Source organism: Drosophila busckii, chromosome 3R (genome assembly GCF_011750605.1).
Source record: "Drosophila busckii strain San Diego stock center, stock number 13000-0081.31 chromosome 3R, ASM1175060v1, whole genome shotgun sequence".
Lineage (NCBI taxonomy): Eukaryota > Metazoa > Arthropoda > Insecta > Diptera > Drosophilidae > Drosophila > Drosophila busckii.
Window position 1 is genome coordinate 9589503 of NC_046607.1, and position 22408 is coordinate 9611910.

Consider the following 22408-nt stretch of genomic DNA (forward strand, 5'->3'; position numbering starts at 1 on the left):
CAACTGCAAGGCACTGCGCCAAACACTCGAAAGTGCAGACTCAAATCAAATCATATTCATATAGCACAACAACAGAGCACGCAGCAAAAAGTATTAATTTAAAATAGAAATATATATGTGTAACGGACTAAGAGATAAAGGGCATGAGCATGTGCATCTGTGTACAATAAATTATGTTAGTTTTTGCTGCAAGTTGCATGTGGCACTGTGGTCTGGCGCACTTGACAATGCAATTTCAAATTATGTCAAAAGTCAGCAACTAGAATGGTCAGCACTAGCAACAACAACAACAATGGTAACTATAGCAACTGATATACATTAAAATGTTTTTCAATAAAACTTTTTTGCTAAAGAGAATAACTGCAATTGTTTTTTGTTTGCTGCATGACACATGTGCGCATGTGTGTGTGTGTGCTGGCCACTTGCAAGAAAAGCTTTTTTAGGGGCGGGCTTGTTGTGGTGCGGCAGTTACACCTCGCCAACAGCTACTTGTAGTTGCTCAAGTGCCCAGTGCCTTGCCAGAGAGTTCTGTCTGTTCAATTGTTTCTCAGTTGAGGAGCAATTTATCACAGCTTACAACACGCGACGGCTTTCAAGGCAGGCAGGCAGCTGCTGCTGCACTCCAAGTTGAACACAAGTGCATAATCCTTTTAAATACAACAGCACAACATTGTCAACTTGTGTGTGTGTGTGTGTGTGTCTGTCGAGTGCCAAAGTAACAAGTATTGTTCAACATTCAAAAGGCAAACCGAACAAGCCTTGGGTAGCTAACTAAACTTCAATAAAATACCAACGCCAATATTATATATTGTCTGGCGTCTGGCGACGCGATTGCCATTAAAGTTGTATATCTTATATGGGGACGTGCGTAAATATTTATGATGAAATGGCGAAAATAAAATATAGCTAGCCCACAAAAATGCCTCAACAAACACAAATAAATCTGCAAGAGTGCGCGTATGGGTGCGGCTTAGAGGGCAAGCCGGGCCATAAATAGCTATTAAGTGTCAAAAGCGTAACGAAACGGCGAACGTTTAAAAAATTGACAATGGCTGCCCTCGAGCGATAAGTAATTAAACAGCCAAGCGCAAGAGACAAGGAAAATGTTTTTATTAAACTAGCGTTCAGTTCAAGGCGGTTATCTTTGGCCCCGCTCCTGCTGCTGCTGCTGGAAATGAAAACTCATAAAATATGAAGCAAGCAGTATAGCGAGGCTACAAAGTTTTATAAAGCAAGGCGTGAGGGTTTTGTGGCCATGCCACTGACTGGTGGCACATAAAATGCAGAACTAAAAGGCGCTTAAAGCGAATGGCCAAGTCGCAGTCGAAGGCAAACAGTCAGCACTGCTAAATAAAACATAAAGAGTATGTGACAAAATGACACATACGCAGGCCAACAACAACAACAAGTTCAGTTCTCCTTTTGGTCTGGCCTGGCCTGGACGCTGCGCCAAAGTCCACACTGCGAATGTCAGACAAATAAAAATAACGCACACAACTAAATGTGTCACAAAAATTCATATAAAAATTGCACTAAAAGAGAGCTCGGGCTCAGTCGCAGTCTCAGTGACAACAACAATCATCAGCAACAAAAGAAAATGTCAGCGCAGCTGATAATATGGCAAAGCGTGGCCAACGCTCTGCTGCTGTTGCATGCGGTCTTACTTAGTTGCCACAAACAGTGGCACACAGCAAAAAGGTAAACTGAGCATCGAACACGACAACATGAGCGTTGTCAAAACTAAAACACAGTTGCTAACAACACGAATATTTAAATGTCTGGCTAACACAATCAACTAGATAATACTCTGGAATTTGTTGCGACAGTTTCAGCTTTAACATTTCGACAGCTTATGGGCATAAATACTTTCTTATATATTAATACTTGTTTAAAAATAAAGTTCTTGTAGAAAAAGTTGTTTATATAAATAAAGGAGTATAAATTGCAAAATTTGTCAGTTTTAAGACTTAAATAGAAATTCACACTTTCATAGATTACACTTAGTCTAATAATATAATTTGAAACGTTATTTTTCTCAGATTTGTCATGAACAAGGATTTTAAGTTACTTCTAATTTCAATTTCTTAAGGCCTTTTTTACTTTGTTGTCAATTTTAGCCAAAGAATGAAAATAAAACTGCTTCTTATATAGAAATTTTGAAATCAATAAAGTTGCTTATATTGAGTTTGCTACAGTAAAAATGTTGCTTCCATAGCAATTGCTTGTGTAGAATGTTTACTGTACTTTGATTGATATAACATTAACCTAAATCGGTTTTTGTTATTAAAATGTTTTCTGTTTTTTCACTATCTCAAGCTGAATACGTAAATAAGTTTTTGGAACTACAATTATTTCCCACAAATTGTATTTAAATTTTCATCAGCCCATACTTGGCAACGCCCTGTCATCATAACTTCTACATCTGTTAACTTTTTTATGTTGTCATCGACTCGAAGTCGGCCAAGCTGGCAGCAAAGCAAGCAAAATTTTATTCTGTTTTTGCTGTTCTTATCTTCAAGTTACATATCATGCTGCTGTTAAATATTTGCATGCAACTGTTCGCACTAGTTATTGAAATTTTGTAGCAAAAATGTTTTAAGCTTAAAGGTAGAGAAGTCAAGCCAAATATAATATATCAACATGATAGTCCAATTGACATTTGTACAATTCTAAATTCCAAATAGAATTTGCACAAAATGCTAGTGTTAATATTAAAATAAGTCAGCTCTTTAATTTATATAAAAATAACTAGTTTAATAAGTTAAGTGAAATCTTTTCTCTCAACTGTTACTGCATCTCAGAACAGTTTTAATTTGTGTGTTTCAGATGAAAAACCAAAGAGTTGTTTGAAATAAAATGTTGCTTATCTAGAGTTTGCTTGTATTTGCTGCTGTGTTTTTAAAGTGCAAACGGTTTGAGAGCTCGGTTACACATGATTTTTATTTATTTATTTTATAACCCTTGAAATGCTTTTATACTCGCGCCATGGCAACAAAATGTATATAAAAATGCATTCTTTTAAAAACAACTGCAAGTAAACAAACAAATTCCCACACACGTTGCTGGGCTTTGAAGCAAAGCATTTTTATGAGTGTGTGTGTGTATGTGTGTGTGTGTGTGTGTGCGGCAAATAAATAGAAGAGACGCAACGCAAACATTTCGCAACAAAATATATAAAAACAAATGGCACAACAGCGTATAAAAACTGAACTGACGAAGGTTATAAACCGGAGCAGCGACTGGTTAATAAAATTGTTTCAAGCGTAACAAAAATGATCAAATTAATCCATAAATTCCTTAAAGCCTATGACATGGCTGAGACTTTTCTTTTTTATATGCCCAAGCTACTACAAGCAAAGGTCAAAGTGTGTGTTTGGTGTTTGGGGTTGCTGCCATTTCAGCCAGATCGTAAAATTTTTATTGCATACAACTGGGCATGGCTAAGATTTAGATTTAGTTAGCTTTGACTAGTTTATTGACTTGTTATATTTAGCACGCAATAAAATTTGTAGTGCATCAACTACAGCACACATGTGAGATGTGAGTCGGAGCTGTAACATCAATTTGCAGTAACTCTCGATTTTGTTGTTGTTGATTTATTTGTGGCATGCTAATGTGGCAAGTTGTCATTTTAACTCACTTGACGAGAGTGCATTTAACATTTGGATAATGCGAAAACACGTTTAAACACTTTGCTGCATATGTCAGATGTGCTCAGGGACATATTCACATGTTAGCTAAGCATTTGGCAGCTAAATATTTAAAACGAATTCAGCTCGCAGTTGTTCCAATTAAAATGGCAAACTTGCACAACAGCATTGGCAATCAAGATCATTTAAAAAATCAATTTGCGCTTGTTGATAGTTGTGACAGCTGCTGCAAATAGACAAATGTTAACTCTGCTGATGCTGCAGCCCACACGCTGCTGTTGCTGCTGCTGCTGCTGCTGCTGCTGCTGCTGGCAAATATGAGCCGCTGTCAAACAAATTTTGCCCGACTGTCAACAGTTAAAGAGCCCAAAAAAATGTCGAGAAAATTGAGGACAGAAACTATGCCAGCCGGCGGAGGCTGGCAGGCTCGCATGCATGTCATGCCGAGTGGGTGGTGGACTGGGAGGAGGAGGCTGGACTCTTTATGCAGCTGCTGGATTTCGTAGCTCTAAATTAGAAACAAATTTGTTTAATTCAATAAAACGTTGATTAAAAGCAATGTTAGCTAATGAGAATGCAAGCGAACGACTGCCAGCACACAGCCAAACAGAAAGAGAGACAAAGAGAGAAAGAACGTGCTCAAATTAGAAATAAACATGGTGAAATAAATATTTGGCAAGTGCTCGTAATTTGTGCACAGACAGGTATATTGCATTTTGTGTTGCCGCACTCACATAATTAAATCCACAAATTATTCTACACTTTAACTTAATTGAAATGCTTTCAAGCGCGTTTTTTGAATTTTTGATTAACAACAAAAATGTTCACTAAGCACAACTCGCCTCTTCAGTGGGAGTGAAAGCACAAAGCAAGCAAAGAAAACTTGAGGGCACAAGTATTGCAGCATAACGTGATAAATTGCACATAATTAAAATTGAATTTTGCAGCAACATTATAAAACAATGGCGTGGCAAATAGACAGAGAGAGAGAGAGAGAGAGAGAGAGGAAGAGATAGAAAAATGTGCAGAATAAAAGGGAGAAAGTTGATCAGCAAACGGCTCATAAAAAAATAAATCAAATGAGAACATAAAGTAAGTAAATTACAAAGTTAAACTCAATGCGAAAATCGTTTGATAAAAAGTATTTGCGGCAACTAAAACAGCAGACAAAGAGTAAGAGAGAGAGAGAGAGAGAGAGATAACAAACACATAATTGTAGGTTGCGAATAATAGTGAGTTTACTTTATACTCTGTAGGGTTCACAGAAGCAGCTTAACATACAATGAGAAGTGCAAGTATAGCTTAGAATAAGGAGCAGTAGTTTTAAATGTGGAGAATTGAAAGTTGAAAGATAGAGAAAGAAGATCGTTTGCGGTTTGAGCATTACTTGAAATAATAATTTGAATTGTGAAGTAGCCTTGAATTTAATTTCATCTCACAGAAGTTTGTGCGAACATCAATCCAATTAATTATAATAAATATTTGTAGTAACCAAGCCACACAAAATTATGGGGAAAAAGCTGGAAATACACAAATGAATGAATGCATTGAATAATAAGCCGTTAAAATGCTAAATAATTCTTAGAATTGTATCCTTACTGATTATAATTTATTTTAAATTCGAATATTAATAAGTGAACAGTTGTAATCATTGAACTCTTGAGCTTGCGAGTGTCTACTAAACTTACATTTAAACTAAGTTTATAACTGAGCTACTAAGCTATGCTAACTATACCTTTCCATTCCAAGATTTATGGTGCTTAATTGGGAGCAGCTTATGCTCAAAGCTACAATTACGACAATTAGTTTGTCTTTGTTATTTTCTTATTTTTAAATGCAACTAGCACTAAAAGCAATAAAATACTATTTGGGCATTCGAATAAAAAGCGAACAGTTTAAGTGCTCTAGCTCTAGCGCGGGCAATCCTTGAAGCCATTACCATAAATCACTTATACGTCATATTAAACACGCTCGTGTCCGATTTGAAGCGCATTTGCCCAGGCAAAGGAGCCCCCCTGGTTGTTAGTCATGGCCATAAATTAATTAAACCTGCTGGCCCAAGGTCTCAAATTGTTAAGAATCGTGTGTTGGGCGTAATAGTAGCTGGGGGTGGGGGTGGGTTAGAGCCCTGGGTCTGCTGTGTGTTCGTGTAAGCTGCAATTAAACTGTAAACGCGAAAAGTGAAAGTGAACATTGGCAGCGCCAGCAACAAATTACAACCATTTACAATTAATTTCAACAACACTTGCCATGCAAATTGCGTGCCATGCCTCATAATTTCAAACGTTAACAACAACATGACACCCCCACACACACACACACATATGTGTGTGAGCTTTACTCGTCACTTGGCCAAAACACAAAAGAAAAAAGAGCAACGTGCAAACACTCAATTAGCATATCAATAAATCAAGAAAAAGTGTTGCCTTTAACAATCAACTCTGACCTCGAGCGTCAGCGTCAGCGTCAGCGTCAGGCAGTGAGGCAGTCAGTCAGGCAGTCAGTCAGGTAAACTAAATTTAGCAAGCAAAACAACGAACAATTTATTAACTTGTGGCGCTCTGGCCACGAACTTGAGCGTTGCGTGGCCAAGTTAATTAATCATAGCCGTATGAAGCAATCATCAATGTCCTATTTGGACATGCGCTATCTCTTTCGCTCTGCCGGACTAAGCGTTTGCTTGATTATTAAGCCAAATAATATAATTGTATTGTATAGCACGGGCAATTGAATCAATGCTAGAGGCAACAGCAGCTACACTAATTAAAATGTTTATTGGCTGCACAAACGATTTAATTTACTTTAATTGCGCGCATTAATGAAGAGCGCGCTCAAAACTTCAAGCATCATTTGCTTGTGTTGTGACATGAACAAAGTTTAGTGACAAAATGTCAGCGCAGTGGCTAACATGCCTCGTCTTTGTAAGTAGCTGCTGCTCTAACTAGTAACTGCACTAACTTTAGTACAAGTCTAGCTGCTGCTGTATGTTGCCGTTGAAAGCGATGTGGACTGCAAGGCAAGCCGCCATCAAGCAACGGTGAGCGCTGCTGTTAAAGTCAAAGATATTTTAGCTAATTAGCGGTTCAGAGTCTAGCGGCCAGCTGCTGTCAACTGCTGCGTCCCAGCCTAGACAAAGGCGTGGCCGAGTGCCGAGCCACATTGAGTCTGCCGCAGCGTAAATTCAAACTAATGGAGCAGTATACTATCAATGCGGTAAGCCTTTGATGGCGTCCATAGCAGCTTAACCCATTGAGTAACTTGCAGTGCATTGAGGAGTGTCGCTTCATGGACCGTGGCTTTATACCCATCGATCCGCCATTTGAGCTGGACATGAGCAATATTAGAACCAGTCTTGAGGCCACAATGCCAGCGCCACAAGAAGAAGCAGTATCCTTTATGCTCAGCGCCTTTACCAAGTGTGCAAAGTTTTGTGAGTTTCATTCGCTGTGAGTTGTAGCTTGAGCTAAAAACTATTGCCTACTTTATAGATGAAAAGCATAAAACGCGCTTTAGCAGCCAATTGCCTGCTGTGGACTTTATCGAGGAGGAGTGCAATGTTTTTCCACTTCATCTGACCATCTGCATGCGTGTGCATGGCATGCAAAAATGCCCCAAAACCTTCTATGCGGATACGAGCGAGTGCGACATGGCGAGAAAGTATTTCACGCAATGCGTGGGCGACATTGAAGCTGGCGCGCAGTAGAAGCAGCAGCAGCATTCACACCTTTGACAGCACGTGTGAATGTGAAATGTGTTGAAAAGTTCATAAAGTTTGCTGTCTTTCTTGCTTTCTGTTTTTTTTCTATAGTTTATAGAAATGTATGCTGCGCAAAAATGAAAATAAAGCAAAGAATCATAAAAGTCATGGATGAAATATGGCAATTTGACTTTGCGCTGCGAGGGTGAGAGCTTGACTCTATACTCTATGTGTGTGTGTGTGTGTGTGTGTGTGTAACGTCAAAACTGCAAATTGAATCACACACACACGCACACACAGATACACATTTAATATACACACACACGCACACGCATGTCAATGTCCGCTGCTGACTTTGCATAACTTCGTCGACCGCTTGCGCTGCTGCTACTTCAAACATAACAGAGCTTTTTGGCACTTTCTATGCTATTTTTTGTCTCTCTTTGCTCTTGTCTCTGGAGCCGAGTCAGCACTAAAAGTTGCACTTGTGTGTGTGTGTGTGAATTATAGAAGGTGTCGGTGTGTTTTCTCACTCGCTTGCTCACTCCCCCAACTGCGCGCGTGTGTGTGTGTGTGTGTGCATGTTGAGGAAATGTTATTGCAACTGAGACAAAAGGCGAATTTATGTGTTAGACGACAAACTTACAATGCCTGGCAGCCAGTCATGTTGCCTGCCAAGCAATCTTTGAGGCCCAGTGGCAGCAGCAGCAGCAGCAGCGTTAGACCAAATGAAATTTATGTCACAGCCAGTTGAACGTTAGTCTGCTCATCTTTTTTGGTTAGTTCTTTAAAACAATTACCGCATTGCTTCTGCTTCTGATTCTTCTTCTTCTTCTTTTTGGCAGCCACTCTTTATTTGCTTCTGTCTGCAACTTGGCTTTGCACTGATTTGCAATTGCACTTGGCTATCTGTCGGCCAGAGCTTTTCAAAAGACATTTGCAGTTTTCTTTAATTACGCCCTTGAGACAAATTAAAAGCTTTTCATAGCAGACAGCGGCACTTTGGCTTGGCTAACAGCCGCAGCTTATGTTGGCTTTCGCAGTTTACTCAGGCAAATCAAAGCATAGTTTTTAGTTTTACCCCAACCAACCAACCCACCAACCAGCTGCCCCATTGTAGCACGTAGCTCGTTGTCTCTATCTGCGTGTGTGTGTGAATGTGTGAGTGTGCATACAACTTGAGTGCGCTTAAGACTGTACTTAAGAGGCTATATATTTGCTTAGCCAAGTGACTATGCTCAGTTGTGTTGCCAATTAGTTTAGTTGGGCCCAAACGCCATGCAGCATGCAACATGCTAAGCTTACATGTGCAACACATGCAACATGCGCGCTGCCGCCTTTCAGCAGGCAAATGAGTGCTCGCAATTAAAAATGAAATCACTGAAAGCGCTGCCAAAGACAAAAAGCTGAGGGGCCAAGCTCCATCTCTGCATAATTCATGCAACCAACGTGGTGTCTAACAAGCCGAAAGAGAGAGCGGGGAATGTAGGTGGATGCAATCAAAATTATTATAATTGCGACGCGTTCGCCATTGTGCGACAACAATGACTTCCGCTTCCGTGCTAAAATTTGCTTGTCTGTCGCAATGGGTTTGCCGTGCCGCGCCGTCCCCTGCTCGTTCTCATGTGCATTACGGCATTGTCTCCAGCTCTCCAGCAACGCAGTTGTCCAACAAAAAACAAAGCCAACAACAATAACAAGAAATGCATAGAAAAACTTGTGCTACACGCAAGGGGATCGGAGTTTTTAAGGGCGACATATTAAGTGCCTGCAAAAGACGCGCAACAAAATGTAAAATGTGCATAGCCCATCCCCATCCCCATCCCCTATCCCCTGGTGGTTAACGTGCTCAAGTGTGGAAGAGCTTTGCTGCTGGCGCTGCCGCAGCGCAGGTGCGCATTGGCTCAGACTCTAATTTCACTTTGAGTAAAAGCAAAGTCAGACAGACAGATAGACAGTCTGCTCTGCTACGCTGTAGTCTGATATGCTCTGCTCTTTTAATAAAGCAACTGTTGTGCTCGGCTTGCATCTGCGTTGATTAGTAATTTAGCCCTGAGCAACACTTGCAAAACTTTCTTAATTCGCATATTATTATATTAATAAAAGCCATTATTGTTACTTTGTGAACAGGCTCATTGATTACACTGCAATTAGGCCCAGAGTGCGCAGCCAATGCTGCTGCCAGTCTAATCAGCCTAATTAATATGCTACTTTGAACGTCACTGCTTGTTATGCATTCATGTTTGCCCATCTGCTATGCATAGTCGTCTCTGCAAGAATCACAGAATGGGCTTGGCCTGATCTATAGCTGCTTAGCCTGCCTGCCCAATTCCAAAGCAGGCCAAGGACTGTTGGTCTGTTGATATATGCGGCATTATGTTTGGTGTTGCGCTAAGCTTCGGATTAGCTGTTATCTTTTAACCACTTTATTTCACTGATAGTTTTGAAAATCTAAGTTTATCCTGGCAAAATAAACTGTTTATAACAAATGTGAATTGTATATTGTACACTATTCGTATTACTCAGATTCGTGTTTAGCGACACTCATTTGTTAATTATTTAATTATATTGTTGGCTTAAAATCATGTCCAATTTTCAATTAAATTAACTTAACGATATTTTGTCACGCTTCGCTTTCTGGCCTCTCCTTTCTCTTCTCTATTAATAATTTACTTACTCTTAGTACAACTGCTTATCATCCTAACACGCTCAGCTGGTTCTAGAACTCCCAATATATATTTTACTAAGCAAGTGTGGAATTGCTGATTTGTAATCCAGTGTACGAATTTGTTTAACGGGCATTTCCGCTGATCTATAAACTATGTACTTTGATGGCTCTAGCTTAAAATATAACGATGTTCCTAAAATTAGATGTCGAACGCACCAGGACTTATCTTCAATTGAAAATCGAAAAGAGCCCTAGGGATTTTAATATCTCATATCTTAATGCATATGCAAGACTTTAATTGAAGAATAGGACTAGCTGACCTTGGCTGACCTTCAAGTTATTTTCATTTCCCCAGCGAAGCAGCTTGTCGCTCATCCGTGGCTTTAATCCATCGATATGCTCGTGTGAGTCTTAATTGAGTCTTGCACAACAGTTTGTGCTAATTAAATATTAATTTTAATGCCTGGCACATTATATTTTAATAGCGGTATTACTTAATCAGGCTAATATAGATTCATATTTCGAAATTGTTTTTCGAACCTTAATAAATTCCACGGGGCTGCTGCTGCTGCTGCTGCCAACAAAGGACCACCCACCATTATGCATTCAAATTAATTTCAATTTCCCTTATCTGTCACAGTTGCTTTTATCGCACGCTATAACGTTTAGCCTACTCCCTTTACAGCTATGTTCGCCCCGACGTTAACGTATTTTTTCCCGTTTTAATTGCTAGGCACACGTCAGGTCGGTCGTACCCTTTGGCAAATTAATGTCAACGCGATATGTGCATGTGTATGCGTGTCTCTCACTCTCCCACTCTCTCTGTGTGTGTGTGTAACGAGTTTTGCGTGCAAGCCAATTTCGTTCCGGTGTCGCATATCCAACAGATTTAATATGAGCGCACATATTTTATTTTTCCGTGGTCATTTTAAAGTATAGAAATGTTTAGATCAAATTTAAACTCGCACTCAAAAGCGCGAGTAGGTGGCAGGACATAATGAAATGCAAAAATTATACACGACGCCCCAAAGGGAAAGCGAGAGAGAGAGAGAGAGAGAGAGAGAGAGAGAGCAGCGCATGCATTATTACCAAAGTGGCCACTTGATGGTCATATGAATTTTACGCACACAACACAAGCAAACAAAAAATAAATAATATTCAAGACTACAATAAATCATCGCGTAGCGTACGCGCTGTTATAAATAAATGCATAAATTTTCGAGTGCCAAGCAGCAACAGCAACAACAACAACTGCAAGGTAGTTGCGACCAATGAGCCATAAATACACACACACACACATACATATACATATATGTGTGTATATGAATAAATAAAGAAAAGCGAATACCCAAATCGCCATTTATTTGCTTTGCGGTCAACTTTTGCTTTGCTGTCTGTTTGACAATTTACAAGTCCACACACAACTAAGCTGCACTTGAGTTTTTTTGTGGGCGTGGCTGGGCAATTAATAGTATTTTACATGCTTTTTGACTGCTTGTCGCCCTAATAGCGTCAATAAACTTGAGTTTGCTAAGAATTACGTATACGCACTATTGTCAGCTGTAGCCACTGACGTGTAAGCGCCTGAAGCAAACAAATAATAACAAGAGCTACGCATCGATTTATTTTAACAAAGCACAGTCGAGCATATTGAGCTATAAAGTGCCCTTATCTTGGCTGCAGCCAAGGGTAGCGCAGAAATCTGTTGAATATCAAATAACAATCACTTGGCAAAGCTAAATATATCATTATGCTTAAGTAGGTAGCCGGGTAACTTTGCCGAAGGTGACGGCAGCGCTACAGCAACGGGGATAACGCAAGGATCCCATTATAGCTTACACACACACACACACAGAGACAGACTAACATGCGTGCAAAATACTCACACAACAAGAGGCACGAAGAAAGCGATTTCGGGACTTGGGATTCGAAACGATTTGTGCTGCTTTCTTGCTGATGGGTCGGTCCATGGGTAGCCGACGCTATTGTTGCTGCTTTTGTTGTTTGGGCGTGTCTGGCATTCCTCTTTTATGTTAAGCATACACAGCTATTGCCTCTTGTAAGCCTCATGATTTGCTTGACACCTGCTCAGCGTATGTGAGTGCCTTTGTCTGCGTATGCGTGTGTGGGTGTAGTGCTGGGCTTAGCTTGTCATAAATTTGAAAATTCACAAATCAACGTCCACATTTGTTTTGCATACAATTCTGTGTCGACTGCTGCACATACCCATCGATTCTTAAGAATGTGACATACACATACACATGTCTATATGTGTGTGTGTGTGTGAGTGTGTGCTGATGATTGGAAGTGGACGAGTGTCGAACTGCCGGCGAGCTAAGCTTGTTTGTGCTTCGCTGCATATCACAGGAGATTCGCAAATTGCTTTCATTGATTGCCGACAAAGCAAGTCGATAGGTGCCCCAAGCTCCAAGTGGGCAGCGAATTCACTTTGAGCGGTTGGTCAACGCACTCAACAAATGAGATGAGATGAGGAGAGTTGAGTTGAGCAAGAAATTTAATGTTGAGCAGCAAGCTTTTAATATTTATTTTTCCTTTTTAGTGTGACTAGCCATAAAAATGAAATTCTAATTACAAATTGAGCTTGAACAGAATGTAAAACTGTGCAAGTGCTTAAAGTATTTAAGCTCAAAACAATTGTAAATAAGAGACGCATGAAAAAAAAACGAAACCGATTTGTTGTTGTTGTTCTTGTTGTTGTTGCGGCAGCAGTGAACTGAACAGAATGAAATAGAATGGCATAGATAGAGGCAGAGTGGCGGACATGCTACTGAAGTAATTGTTATCCTTGTTGAATGTGCGCAGGCACGTCGCAACGCCTCGTCCTCTGTCCCAGACTAAGCGCTCGAGACAGCAGCACAACAACTACAAAAAAAAAAAAGGAAACACCAGCGCCACTTGAACTGAAGCAGCGCGCGCGCTCAAAGCGCACAACAGTGGGAACATGAACAGCAGCAGATGCATGCACAGAAAAAAACTAAGAATGAAAGTAAAGAAAAACTGTAAGCAGCACTCAGCGGCACGCACTTGAAGCTAACGGCAGCGTCGGCTTCAGCTTCAGCTTCAGCGTTAGCTTAAAACTGCAACCGTTGCTGCTGCTGCTGCTAACCTGCTGCCATTTGTAGCAGCTGAATTTATTCGCCTGCCCCAAACTTTGTCTCTCTGTTTGTTTTCTTATTTTTTTCGAGAGCGAGTGAGCGCAGCAGCACCAGCAGCTGCTGCTGAAAATTTCCAAGTTTGCTTTACATTGTCGGGTTTTATTTATTTTTAATATTTTTATTTGCCGAATGAATATAGAGCTGAGCACTGGGCGTGTTGTGTGTTGAGTTGAGTTGTTAGCATTGCTTTATTTATGTGTCTGCGGCTTTGCTACAACAAGTCTGTACATTACAATGTGTTTCAATTAAGCCGAGAGCGCGCGCGTGGTTCTTGCTTTGAAGCGCACTAAAGTAGGCAACACAATTTGTTAGCAGCCACAGCCCACAAGCCAAAGCCAAAGCCATGGCCATGGCGCAATCCGTCAACAACTCAGCTCTGCTGAATGGCAGACCAAATTGATCAGCTGAAAACCAATATGTCCGCATATGCATTGATTCCGAAAAACGGTTTGCAGACAGACAGGCGGACAGGCGGACGGACAGGCGGACAGACGCGTGACGGCGACGTCTAACAACGTAATTGAAATACAAAGCCAATTTATACACACAACAAAAAGCGTTAAAATGCAAACATGGCCAGCGCAACATGCTGACGGGGCCAGCAGCAGCAGCAGCAAGTCGAAATAACGCATTAAAGTGGCAATAACGCGCAATAAATCATCAAACGAAAGGGGGAAATGCGTGTGCGTGTTCGACTTGTTGTTGTCGTTGTTGTTGTTGTTGTTGTTGCTGTTCGAGCTTTTGGTCACGTGATGTTCGAGGCAAACAAGGCGTTGGCATAAACAAATATTTAATAATGCTTGTTTATTTGTCAAACAGCGACAATAACTCGAACCAAGCGTACAACGCTGCGTATGCGTAACCATAGACAAATGCTTCACTCACAACGACTTAGATTTCAATCAAGGCGGCCACTTTAGTTAGGCAGCTGACTCTTAAAGCTTACACGTGGCCCAGCTGTTGGCGTAGGCAGTTGCTGCCAGCAGCAGCAACCATTATCGCGCACCAGCAACACTTGTAATTTCTACCCGTAATTGGTGTAATTGAGTGCAAGAGCGAAGAAAATATTCAACATGCCAGCAATTAACATAAATTCTGCCACGCCCCAGCCGCAGGTGGGAAACAGAAAAATACACAAAAAATAAAAAAAAAGAATAACAAACAAGCCAGCGAGGCAGTAAGAAATGATAATGAAACTGCTGCTGCATGCAGGACGTGGCAAGTGGCAAGATAAGCAAATGGCAGCGCCTCAGGGCAAATGTCGCTTTTTAATTGCCCGCGTGCGTGACAAATGCAGGCGTCAAGCGTATAAAATTGTATTACCCACCCACACACACACACACACAGCAAAAAAGAAAACACAAAGAGCAGCAGCAGCAGCCAACACTCGACTATGTTACATGCGTGTAATTTATGTTTGTCAGCGCCATGTTTATTTTTAATACGCTCAAAACTGCGGCACCGATAAGCGCGCTAATGCGGGCTGACGCGTCACTTTGTTTCTCACATTTGATGGCCACTGCGCTAGTTTCTTGTGCTAATTCCGCTCTTGTCTGTTTTATTATTTCCAGGAATCGAGTGCTTTCAGCGCTTCTCGGAACAGCCCAAGTACACGGAGGTGAATCCGGGTCAGGACGCGCTGCTCACATGCAAAGTAATCGATAAAAGGGGCACTTGCTCCTGGCAAAAGGATAACAAGGTAATCAATTGTTATTTATTCAGCATTATATTCTGTTAAATTCCAGCAATGCGATTCAAGCAATGCCAAAGCAACTTTAAGCTACACGCAGGCTGAACTCTGAAGCAATTTGGCATGCAAGTCTCGTCCTGTGGTCGTAATTAAATGCTCCTTTTTTCGCCAGCAGCAGCATATGCTGTAGCAACTGCCTGTTGAAACTCATTTGAAGCAGCAGCAGCAAACTAATATTGCGTTAAGGTCGACAACTTTTTGTGCTTTCTGTCCTCATAATGCGCCTACACATAAACTCAATTAAACTACAGTCTCTCAATATAGACTAAAGCAATTAACTTGCAACCTCAACGACTTCCACAGAAGCTTCTCTCTGGCTCTGGCTCTGGCTCTGGCTCTTTGTGTGTTATTGTCAAGCAGGAGCTGAGAGCTGCCCAGAGCTGAGTAGATTGCCGCATACTTTTTATGTCTTATTATGCATGTTGATCATATGCCTTTGTTGCATAATTTTGATATGCTACACATTCAATGCGAAACTATTCTCGTTGTTATTCTTCTGCTCGTTGCTGTTGTTGTTATTGTTGCTTTTATTGGTTTGCAGCTTGGCACAAACGTTTGCATATGCTGCACATGCCAAGGTCTCGATTTGCATCGCAAACTTAAATGTTTATATGCTCTCCGTGTCTGCTGACTGAATGCCAACTACCCAGTAGGTCGTTGAGGAGGGAGGGTAAGGGGGTTTATATGCATTTGCATTTGCAATGAGACTGCTATTCACATGCAAAAGAAGTGCTTAGACCTCCGAGATGCGTTTGCTGTTTGCCTTTCATTTAAAATTCTACTTATTTTTGAATATTTATCTTCGATTTTTCTCGACTGCCATTGTTGGCATAAATAGCACACTACGAGTCCATGACATAGAAATGTGTATCAGAGAGACTAAAGTGATGCTTTGCAGTCATAAATTTACAATATGCACAAAATGACAATGGACCGGTCTCATTTTTATGACTTTGAAGCAATTAATGTATGCACATTGTTATTGCCAAATGCAAATCGAAATGTCACAACATAAATTTCAATGTGTGCGTGTGTGTGTGTGTGTGTGTGTTGGCAGGTTGACTCTAATAACAACAGCAATAGCAACAGCATTATATATACAACACAATATGCATATCAATTGATAACTATTTGGTTCACTACCATGTCAATTACACACACAGATACAGACACATAGAATGCGACTTGCCTTGTTATTTTGACAGTGGGCAGACACTGTAGGTTGACCCAGGTCGTTGGCGCTGTTTATTGTCGAGCACACTTGCATAGACTAATGTGACAGTCGTTTAACCTCGGCTTGCTATCTGAATTATAGTCAGACGATGCTTGGCCTAGATAGCGAGCAAATAAAAATGTCCAAAGTTGAATTTGTGACCGTTGGGCACAAGTTTGCGATGCTGCTGCTGCTGCTGCTGCAATCAACTCATGCTCGCCACTAAGCACAAACAAACACATTCAGCAATAGCATTAATTTAATCAATTAAAGCAGCAGACTCGCCAAGTCAACGCAAAAATGACTAAACAAATTGGCAGGCGGACAGGCCAAACGCAATTAGCCAGCTATAGAAAATGGCGCCAGACACACAAACACACACACACAGATACAGACAAACAAAGGGTGTAACGAGGGCAAGCGAATGCTGTGCCGCGTTCAAAGATCACTAATTGTAATTTAATTTCCAATTAACAAACAAACTAATGCCAATTTAGCAGCAACAGCAGCAGCAGCAGCAGTAACCAGTAGCAGCTGCCAACAGACTCAGTCTCAGTTGTAACTGAAGCTAAACGACACGTAGTGCAAAATGCTCAACGTTAGTGCAAAGCAGGGAATGAGGCAGTGGCCAGTTTCAGTCAGTCTCGGTCAATATCCGACCTTCTGCAAGGCTGGCTTCTATACAAGTGCATGTGTGTGTGTGTATCTGTGTGTGTGTATGGCAATCGTAGATGAAATTATACGCCTGGCTACATCAAAAAGTTAAACATGCTAAACATGTCGTAGCAACGTCAGTCACACTCCTCCCATTGAACCTTTGGCCCCTTTTCAATCACAGTGTCAGTGCCTGAAGCCTGAATCATTTGATTGCCATGCAGCTTCCACATCAGCAGGGGGTCGGTCTCCCTCTCCGTCTCGTCTTTGGTCTTGTGATTGTTTCAGCAGCTGTACTAATGCCAAGCACTTGTCTTTCATCTCATTTACAGCCCGTTGGCATCTATGCCAAGAAATACGAATGGGCCTCACGTCCGCATGGCGGCAATGGTGTCTTACAAACGGATCTACAGCCGCCACCGCTGCTCATGCAAATCGGTGGCGACTGCTCATTGTGGATACGCTCGGCTACGCTGGACTTTGACGATGGCCTGTGGGAGTGCCAAGTGACGGCCAGTGATTTTACCACGCAGGATGCTCTGACTAGTCAACCGGTGCGATTGGTTGTGCGTGGTAAGTGCTCGACGACGAACAGCGAACAACGAGGCGTATGATTAATGTTTTGCGCTAACCGACACACGCTCGCTAAGTGCTGCCAGCTTTCTTTTTCTACTACTACCACATTCCACTTTTACTTATGCACTTCGACAACTAATTAAGCCCTAACAATTGTCCATTCCAGTGACGCCACAACGACCTCGGCTGGAGTACGAGACGGTGCATGTGCCGCCAGGACATAACATTACAGTGGATGCCGGCTCGGTGGCGACAGTCAAATGCGTCTCACATTATGGTAATCCGCCTGCAACGCTTAAATGGTATTTGGGTAAGTGCTTCACACACACACACACAGGCAGTGGAAGTGCTAGCTGTTATCCTTTGATTGCGGTTGTAATCCAAACGTTGCCCCCACAGCAATTTAAGCCGCTATCTCTCTTCCTGTTTCTCACTTTTCCTCTCTCTCTCTCTCTGTTGCACACACACACAGGTGACCAGGAAATTCAACCCATACACGCGCAAACGAATGTCACCGAACCGGATAATCCACGTACCTGGTCGGCCACTTCAGTGGTGCAGGTGCCGGCAATGCGCGAACGCCACGGCGACATGCTACGCTGTCTGGCCTACCACGAGTCCTACACAGCCAAATCAGTGCCGGTGGATGCGCGCATGGATGTTAAATGTAAGCAATTAAATCAATTTAAAAGCGCGCCACTCAACTCGGATTATAAAGTAAAAGTGTTGCCAGCAAACAGCAAACAGAAAGCAAAATGGTGCTCCTGGGCATAGATGGGCGGCAATATCTTTAAGTATCTTTGGTCGTTAGATAGCGCAGCTGAGCTTTAGCTTTAGCTTTAGATAAATTAGTTCCAGTCAATGCCCAGCGGACATCAGCAGAGCTTATTGCAATTATGTCGTTGGGCTTAAGGAGAGAAAACATGGGACTGACAGACAGACAGAGAGAGAACAGAAAGCAAACATTGCAGACAGCTGTAATAATTAAATAACTACAATTTGCAACAATTTCCTATTTAGTTAAGCAATTCAAGAGTTTTTGGCCCCACAGCGCACAGGACGTGAGCAACAAGGACAACAAGCCATTACGCTTAAGCTTACGATTGCTTCTTGCTGTGGCTGTTGTTGTTGTTGTTGTTCTTGTTGCTCTGATGTCCTATGCTGTCGTCCTGTTTGCCTCTGTATTGGTTAGTGCTTGTTTTGCTTACTCATCTTGGCGCTTGTTCATGCTTCGCAGACGCGCCAACCATTCGACTAATTGGCTCGCCGGAAATCGACTTGGAAGAGGATAAGGATGCGCTTGTGCTGCGCTGCGTGGCCGATGCCAATCCACCAGCCAGCATCGTCTGGCGTCGCGCCGGACGCTCCGAGATAGCGAGCTTGCAGGTAAGTCAACTCAACTCCAGCCAAGCCAACTCAACTCTAGCAAGCAAGCAAGCAACTTGTAGTTGCAGCTTGTTTATGTTGCACCAAAAAAAAATTGCGCCATCGCTCTGTGTATTTATCTTAAGTGTAGCAGAAATTTTGTAATTGTATTAAATTGCCAGCACACAACTTTTATCTCTACTCCTTCTCGCTCTCTCACAGGAAACGCTGCAGCTACGTCCTGTTGGGCGACGCGACGCTGGTCTGTACACCTGCCAGGCGCAGAACTCGGTGGGCACCTCGGAGCAGCTGTCGGTGCAGTTGGACGTTAAATGTGAGTGCCTTGAGCCTGAGCTCTGTCTTCTTGCTCGTATTTATTTAAAGCTTGCTTAAATTTTTATTGACTTGCTCTTTTCTTTTCTTTCTCTTTCTCGCTCTTTCCATTGTCAGATCCACCCAAAATTATTTCAGCTGGCCCCGACCGTCTCACCACCGCGCCGCTCTTCAGTCCAGCAGCGTTCGAGTGCGTGGCCGACGGCAATCCCATGCCCGCTTACAAATGGGTGCAGCGGTAAGTCCACTGAGCTAGCCTTAATTTCAATGCAATGCACGTTGCGTATGCGCAATATTTACTGTTTGCTATTTACAAACGTACACTTAATGCAAATAAATGCGCATCGTTGCTCAACTTGCAACTATTTTTAATAGCCCAGCACAAACTTGAGCACAAAATGAGTTTTTGTTGCGCACAATCAAATACAACAGCCCGCTCCTTCACTCAAGGACTCGGCAACTAATACGACTTGCAGCCTTTTAATTAACTATAGAGCACACACATAAAAAACGCTGCCTTATGACATTTTTTTGCTGCATTTCTTTTGATTACATCGATGTGTACATTAGCTTGCCAGGCTGTGGATATTGCGATTCGACTTGTCCAAGCAACAGTCTCTCTCTCTCTCTATCTATCTCTCTGTCTGTCTCTCTCTGCTGTCTGTACGTGATTTGCGAGCATATTTAGACGCTACGAGTCAAAGACATTGTCATATGCAGAGTGCCAAAGTGCCAGGGCGTACTTGTCGATTGATTGAGAGGCATGCCTACTTATTGATTGGCTTAATGCCTGCGACTGCGACTCATACGCACTGTTTGCCAGCTCTCTCCCTCTCTCTCTCTCTCTCTCTCATTCAAGTGTTGATTTAATGAAGCGTGCCTGCGCGTGTTTAATAGAAATTAAATTTCAATTGTTGAAAACTAATTTCTGCGCGTGAGACGCAATGAGCTGTCTTCACACACACACACACACGCACACTCACGCATACACTCACGCTCAATGGCGCGTGGCACAGAAATTCAACAGAGTGTGAGTGCGCCTCTGACATAAATCAATGCGCGTGTGCCAACAACAACATCCATGTCAGCTATGCATACAAATTGACTTTTGAGCGAAGATAACATATTTTTACATTTAGCTTTAAGCATAATTTGGACTCGCATTAGCATTATCTGTTGATTTATGTGCTGTTGGTTTTAATTGCACTTCAAGTCTGCAGCTCTTACCTTAAAGCCAACAACTCTCCAACGAAATTCGTTGATCAGAAAATATTTCTGCATGCATATCAAAGGCAAAGGCATTTTCTTGCGCTTGTACGCACAGCGAGCGAGAGAGCACAACAACTATGTTGCTACATAAAAGGCATTTTGCCATATTAAAAATATATCGAATATCTTGCATCGCTACGGCAGCCTCACACACACACGCACACACACACGCACACACTTATGCTATGCTGCGGCACCAAAGTCGCCATGTGGCTGCTGCATTTTTGCCAATCAGTTCAGTTGCTGCCTAAAAAAATGTTCACATTTTCCGGTTTGCATTTTGTTCTCTATTTTTGACAGTATTTCGCATGGCTCCAAGTATGTGGAGCGAGGCAACGAGCCCCGCCTGGTTATCGACAACGTGACCTATGAGTATCAAGGTGAATACGAGTGCCGGGCTACGAGTTATATTAATGGTCAGGAGCGCGTGGCCATTTCGGATCCAGTATCACTGCAAGTTGTGGGTAAGTGCATAAGTAAAAGATACGCATAAATTTAAGATTCAGTGCTTTCAATTAGATATGGCCCAAATGGGCGTGTCCAGCCTCGGTCCGAAGTAAAATGTTAGGAGCACAGCTCGGTCCAAGTTTACTATACAAACAGAAGTTATTTGTTTTTCCATTGATATAAAGAGAATATGCCAAGTGGGAAAAATGTTTGAGCTCACATAAAATTTTTATACAATTTGAAGTTAGGATAAGCGCGTGCTCATACTACTCAAGTGTTAATATATAAAAAAACATATACGTGAAGTGTTGTTATATTGACACTGTTTGTCATTTAAATTTAGACTCTTTGAACACTTATAGCGACACATACTGTCGATCTCTATATATACTTCAGTTAACTTCATTTGACTATAACCTAATACAACTTTTCTGATTAACTAACTTAAAGCCAGAGCTAAGGCCGTAAAACTTCAACACTTTTAATAGTTCGGAATAGTTAGTTGTCGTTACTAAGAGTTGCTGCTATTCATGAAAAATTACTTTAACCGTAACTCTGCCTCTAAAAGAGAAATCTGTGCGTCCTTAAACCAGCTGAAAGCTGATTTCGGCTCGGTTTGAGGTTTTTTTTTTAAACTCTGTGGCTACCCAGTCTGTCATTGCTGCATGTAGGTTTCTTTATTTCTTTATGTTTGTGCATTTGTTGTTGCTAACCGCAATATATGAGTACAACCGCAACTGGTGGCGCTGACAGAAAATGCTGTGGCCGCAATAATAAAATGAGTTATGCCAGGACAAGCAATTAAGCAACTGTTAGGCCGATAATGACTCACTACAAGCAGCCCGCTTATTTTTTATTTCAATTTTCTCTAGAGTGTCAATTTCCTTTAAACAAGCATTTGAATTGTTCAATCAAAAATCAATTGAGAAAAGATAAAAGAATGAAAGTTTATGAAATTTAATAGCTGCCCTAAAATTCAAACAAATATTTGTCAATATGCAATTTGTAAGTTGCTGCAAATACTATAGCACTATATAATTTAAACAGAAAGTAAAAGTGCAACTGTATGCATTTATTAATAGCCACTGTTTGTTAACTTGTGTGCCATCTGATTGGGGCATTGTTCGCTTAAGTTCTCTGGGCTGCCCCCGCGCAACTAATGCGCACTTAAAACAACACAAAACTCCATTAAAAAGCTGCACTTGGGTAGCGCTGGCGCGTTGGCATCTCTTTTTTAAGCCACACAATTTGACGGCTGGAGGCGCCACTGAATCAGCGAGCTTGCAACAGACTAAACCAAAATGTTACACAAATTCAAAATGAACTTATGACCACATAGCAAACAACAGAGAAGCACAGAAAGGCAAAAAAAAAGCAGCGCAAAGTCGAGCGCAGTGCAGGACAACTATAGCCATGGCCAGTGCCGTGAGCAAGAAGCAAGCGCGCAACTGCAACAGAACAGAGGCAGCAGCAACAACAAAAAAATATTTAAATTTAGTGCTGAATACCACAGCACGTACATAATTTATGACCAACCAAGGACACGAGCAATTTAGCTGAGCTAACCAGCAGCAGCAGCAGCAAAAAAGAAAGCGCACAACAGTTTGCAC

General features: G+C 41.7%; 2 protein-coding genes across 2 annotated transcripts in view; both read left to right on the plus strand.

Annotated features, from left to right (window-relative positions):
- Positions 1-22408, plus strand: part of LOC117134631 (irregular chiasm C-roughest protein) — a 67517-nt gene that overhangs the window by 14857 nt on the left and 30252 nt on the right. The window contains 8 exon segments of the mRNA XM_017992223.1: positions 14763-14890; positions 17141-17381; positions 17551-17694; positions 17857-18051; positions 18622-18770; positions 18972-19083; positions 19200-19320; positions 20652-20815. Coding sequence (XP_017847712.1) covers positions 14763-14890; positions 17141-17381; positions 17551-17694; positions 17857-18051; positions 18622-18770; positions 18972-19083; positions 19200-19320; positions 20652-20815 — 1254 coding nt within the window.
- On the plus strand, positions 6528-7353 carry LOC108603422. Its single transcript, XM_033294215.1, has 5 exons — positions 6528-6571; positions 6625-6687; positions 6738-6863; positions 6915-7080; positions 7139-7353. Exons 1-5 carry the CDS (start codon positions 6539-6541, stop codon positions 7351-7353), a joined length of 603 nt encoding a protein of 200 aa, XP_033150106.1. The 5' UTR covers positions 6528-6538.

Bases quoted from the DNA above. Each gene is read 5' to 3' on its own strand.
- LOC108603422 (XM_033294215.1), top strand. From the start codon at position 6,539: ATGTCAGCGCAGTGGCTAACATGCCTCGTCTTT. The intron at 6,864-6,914 runs GTAAGCCTTTGA...AGTAACTTGCAG, and splicing joins AGCAGTATACTATCAATGCG to TGCATTGAGGAGTGTCGCTT. The intron at 7,081-7,138 runs GTGAGTTTCATT...CCTACTTTATAG, and splicing joins TACCAAGTGTGCAAAGTTTT to ATGAAAAGCATAAAACGCGC.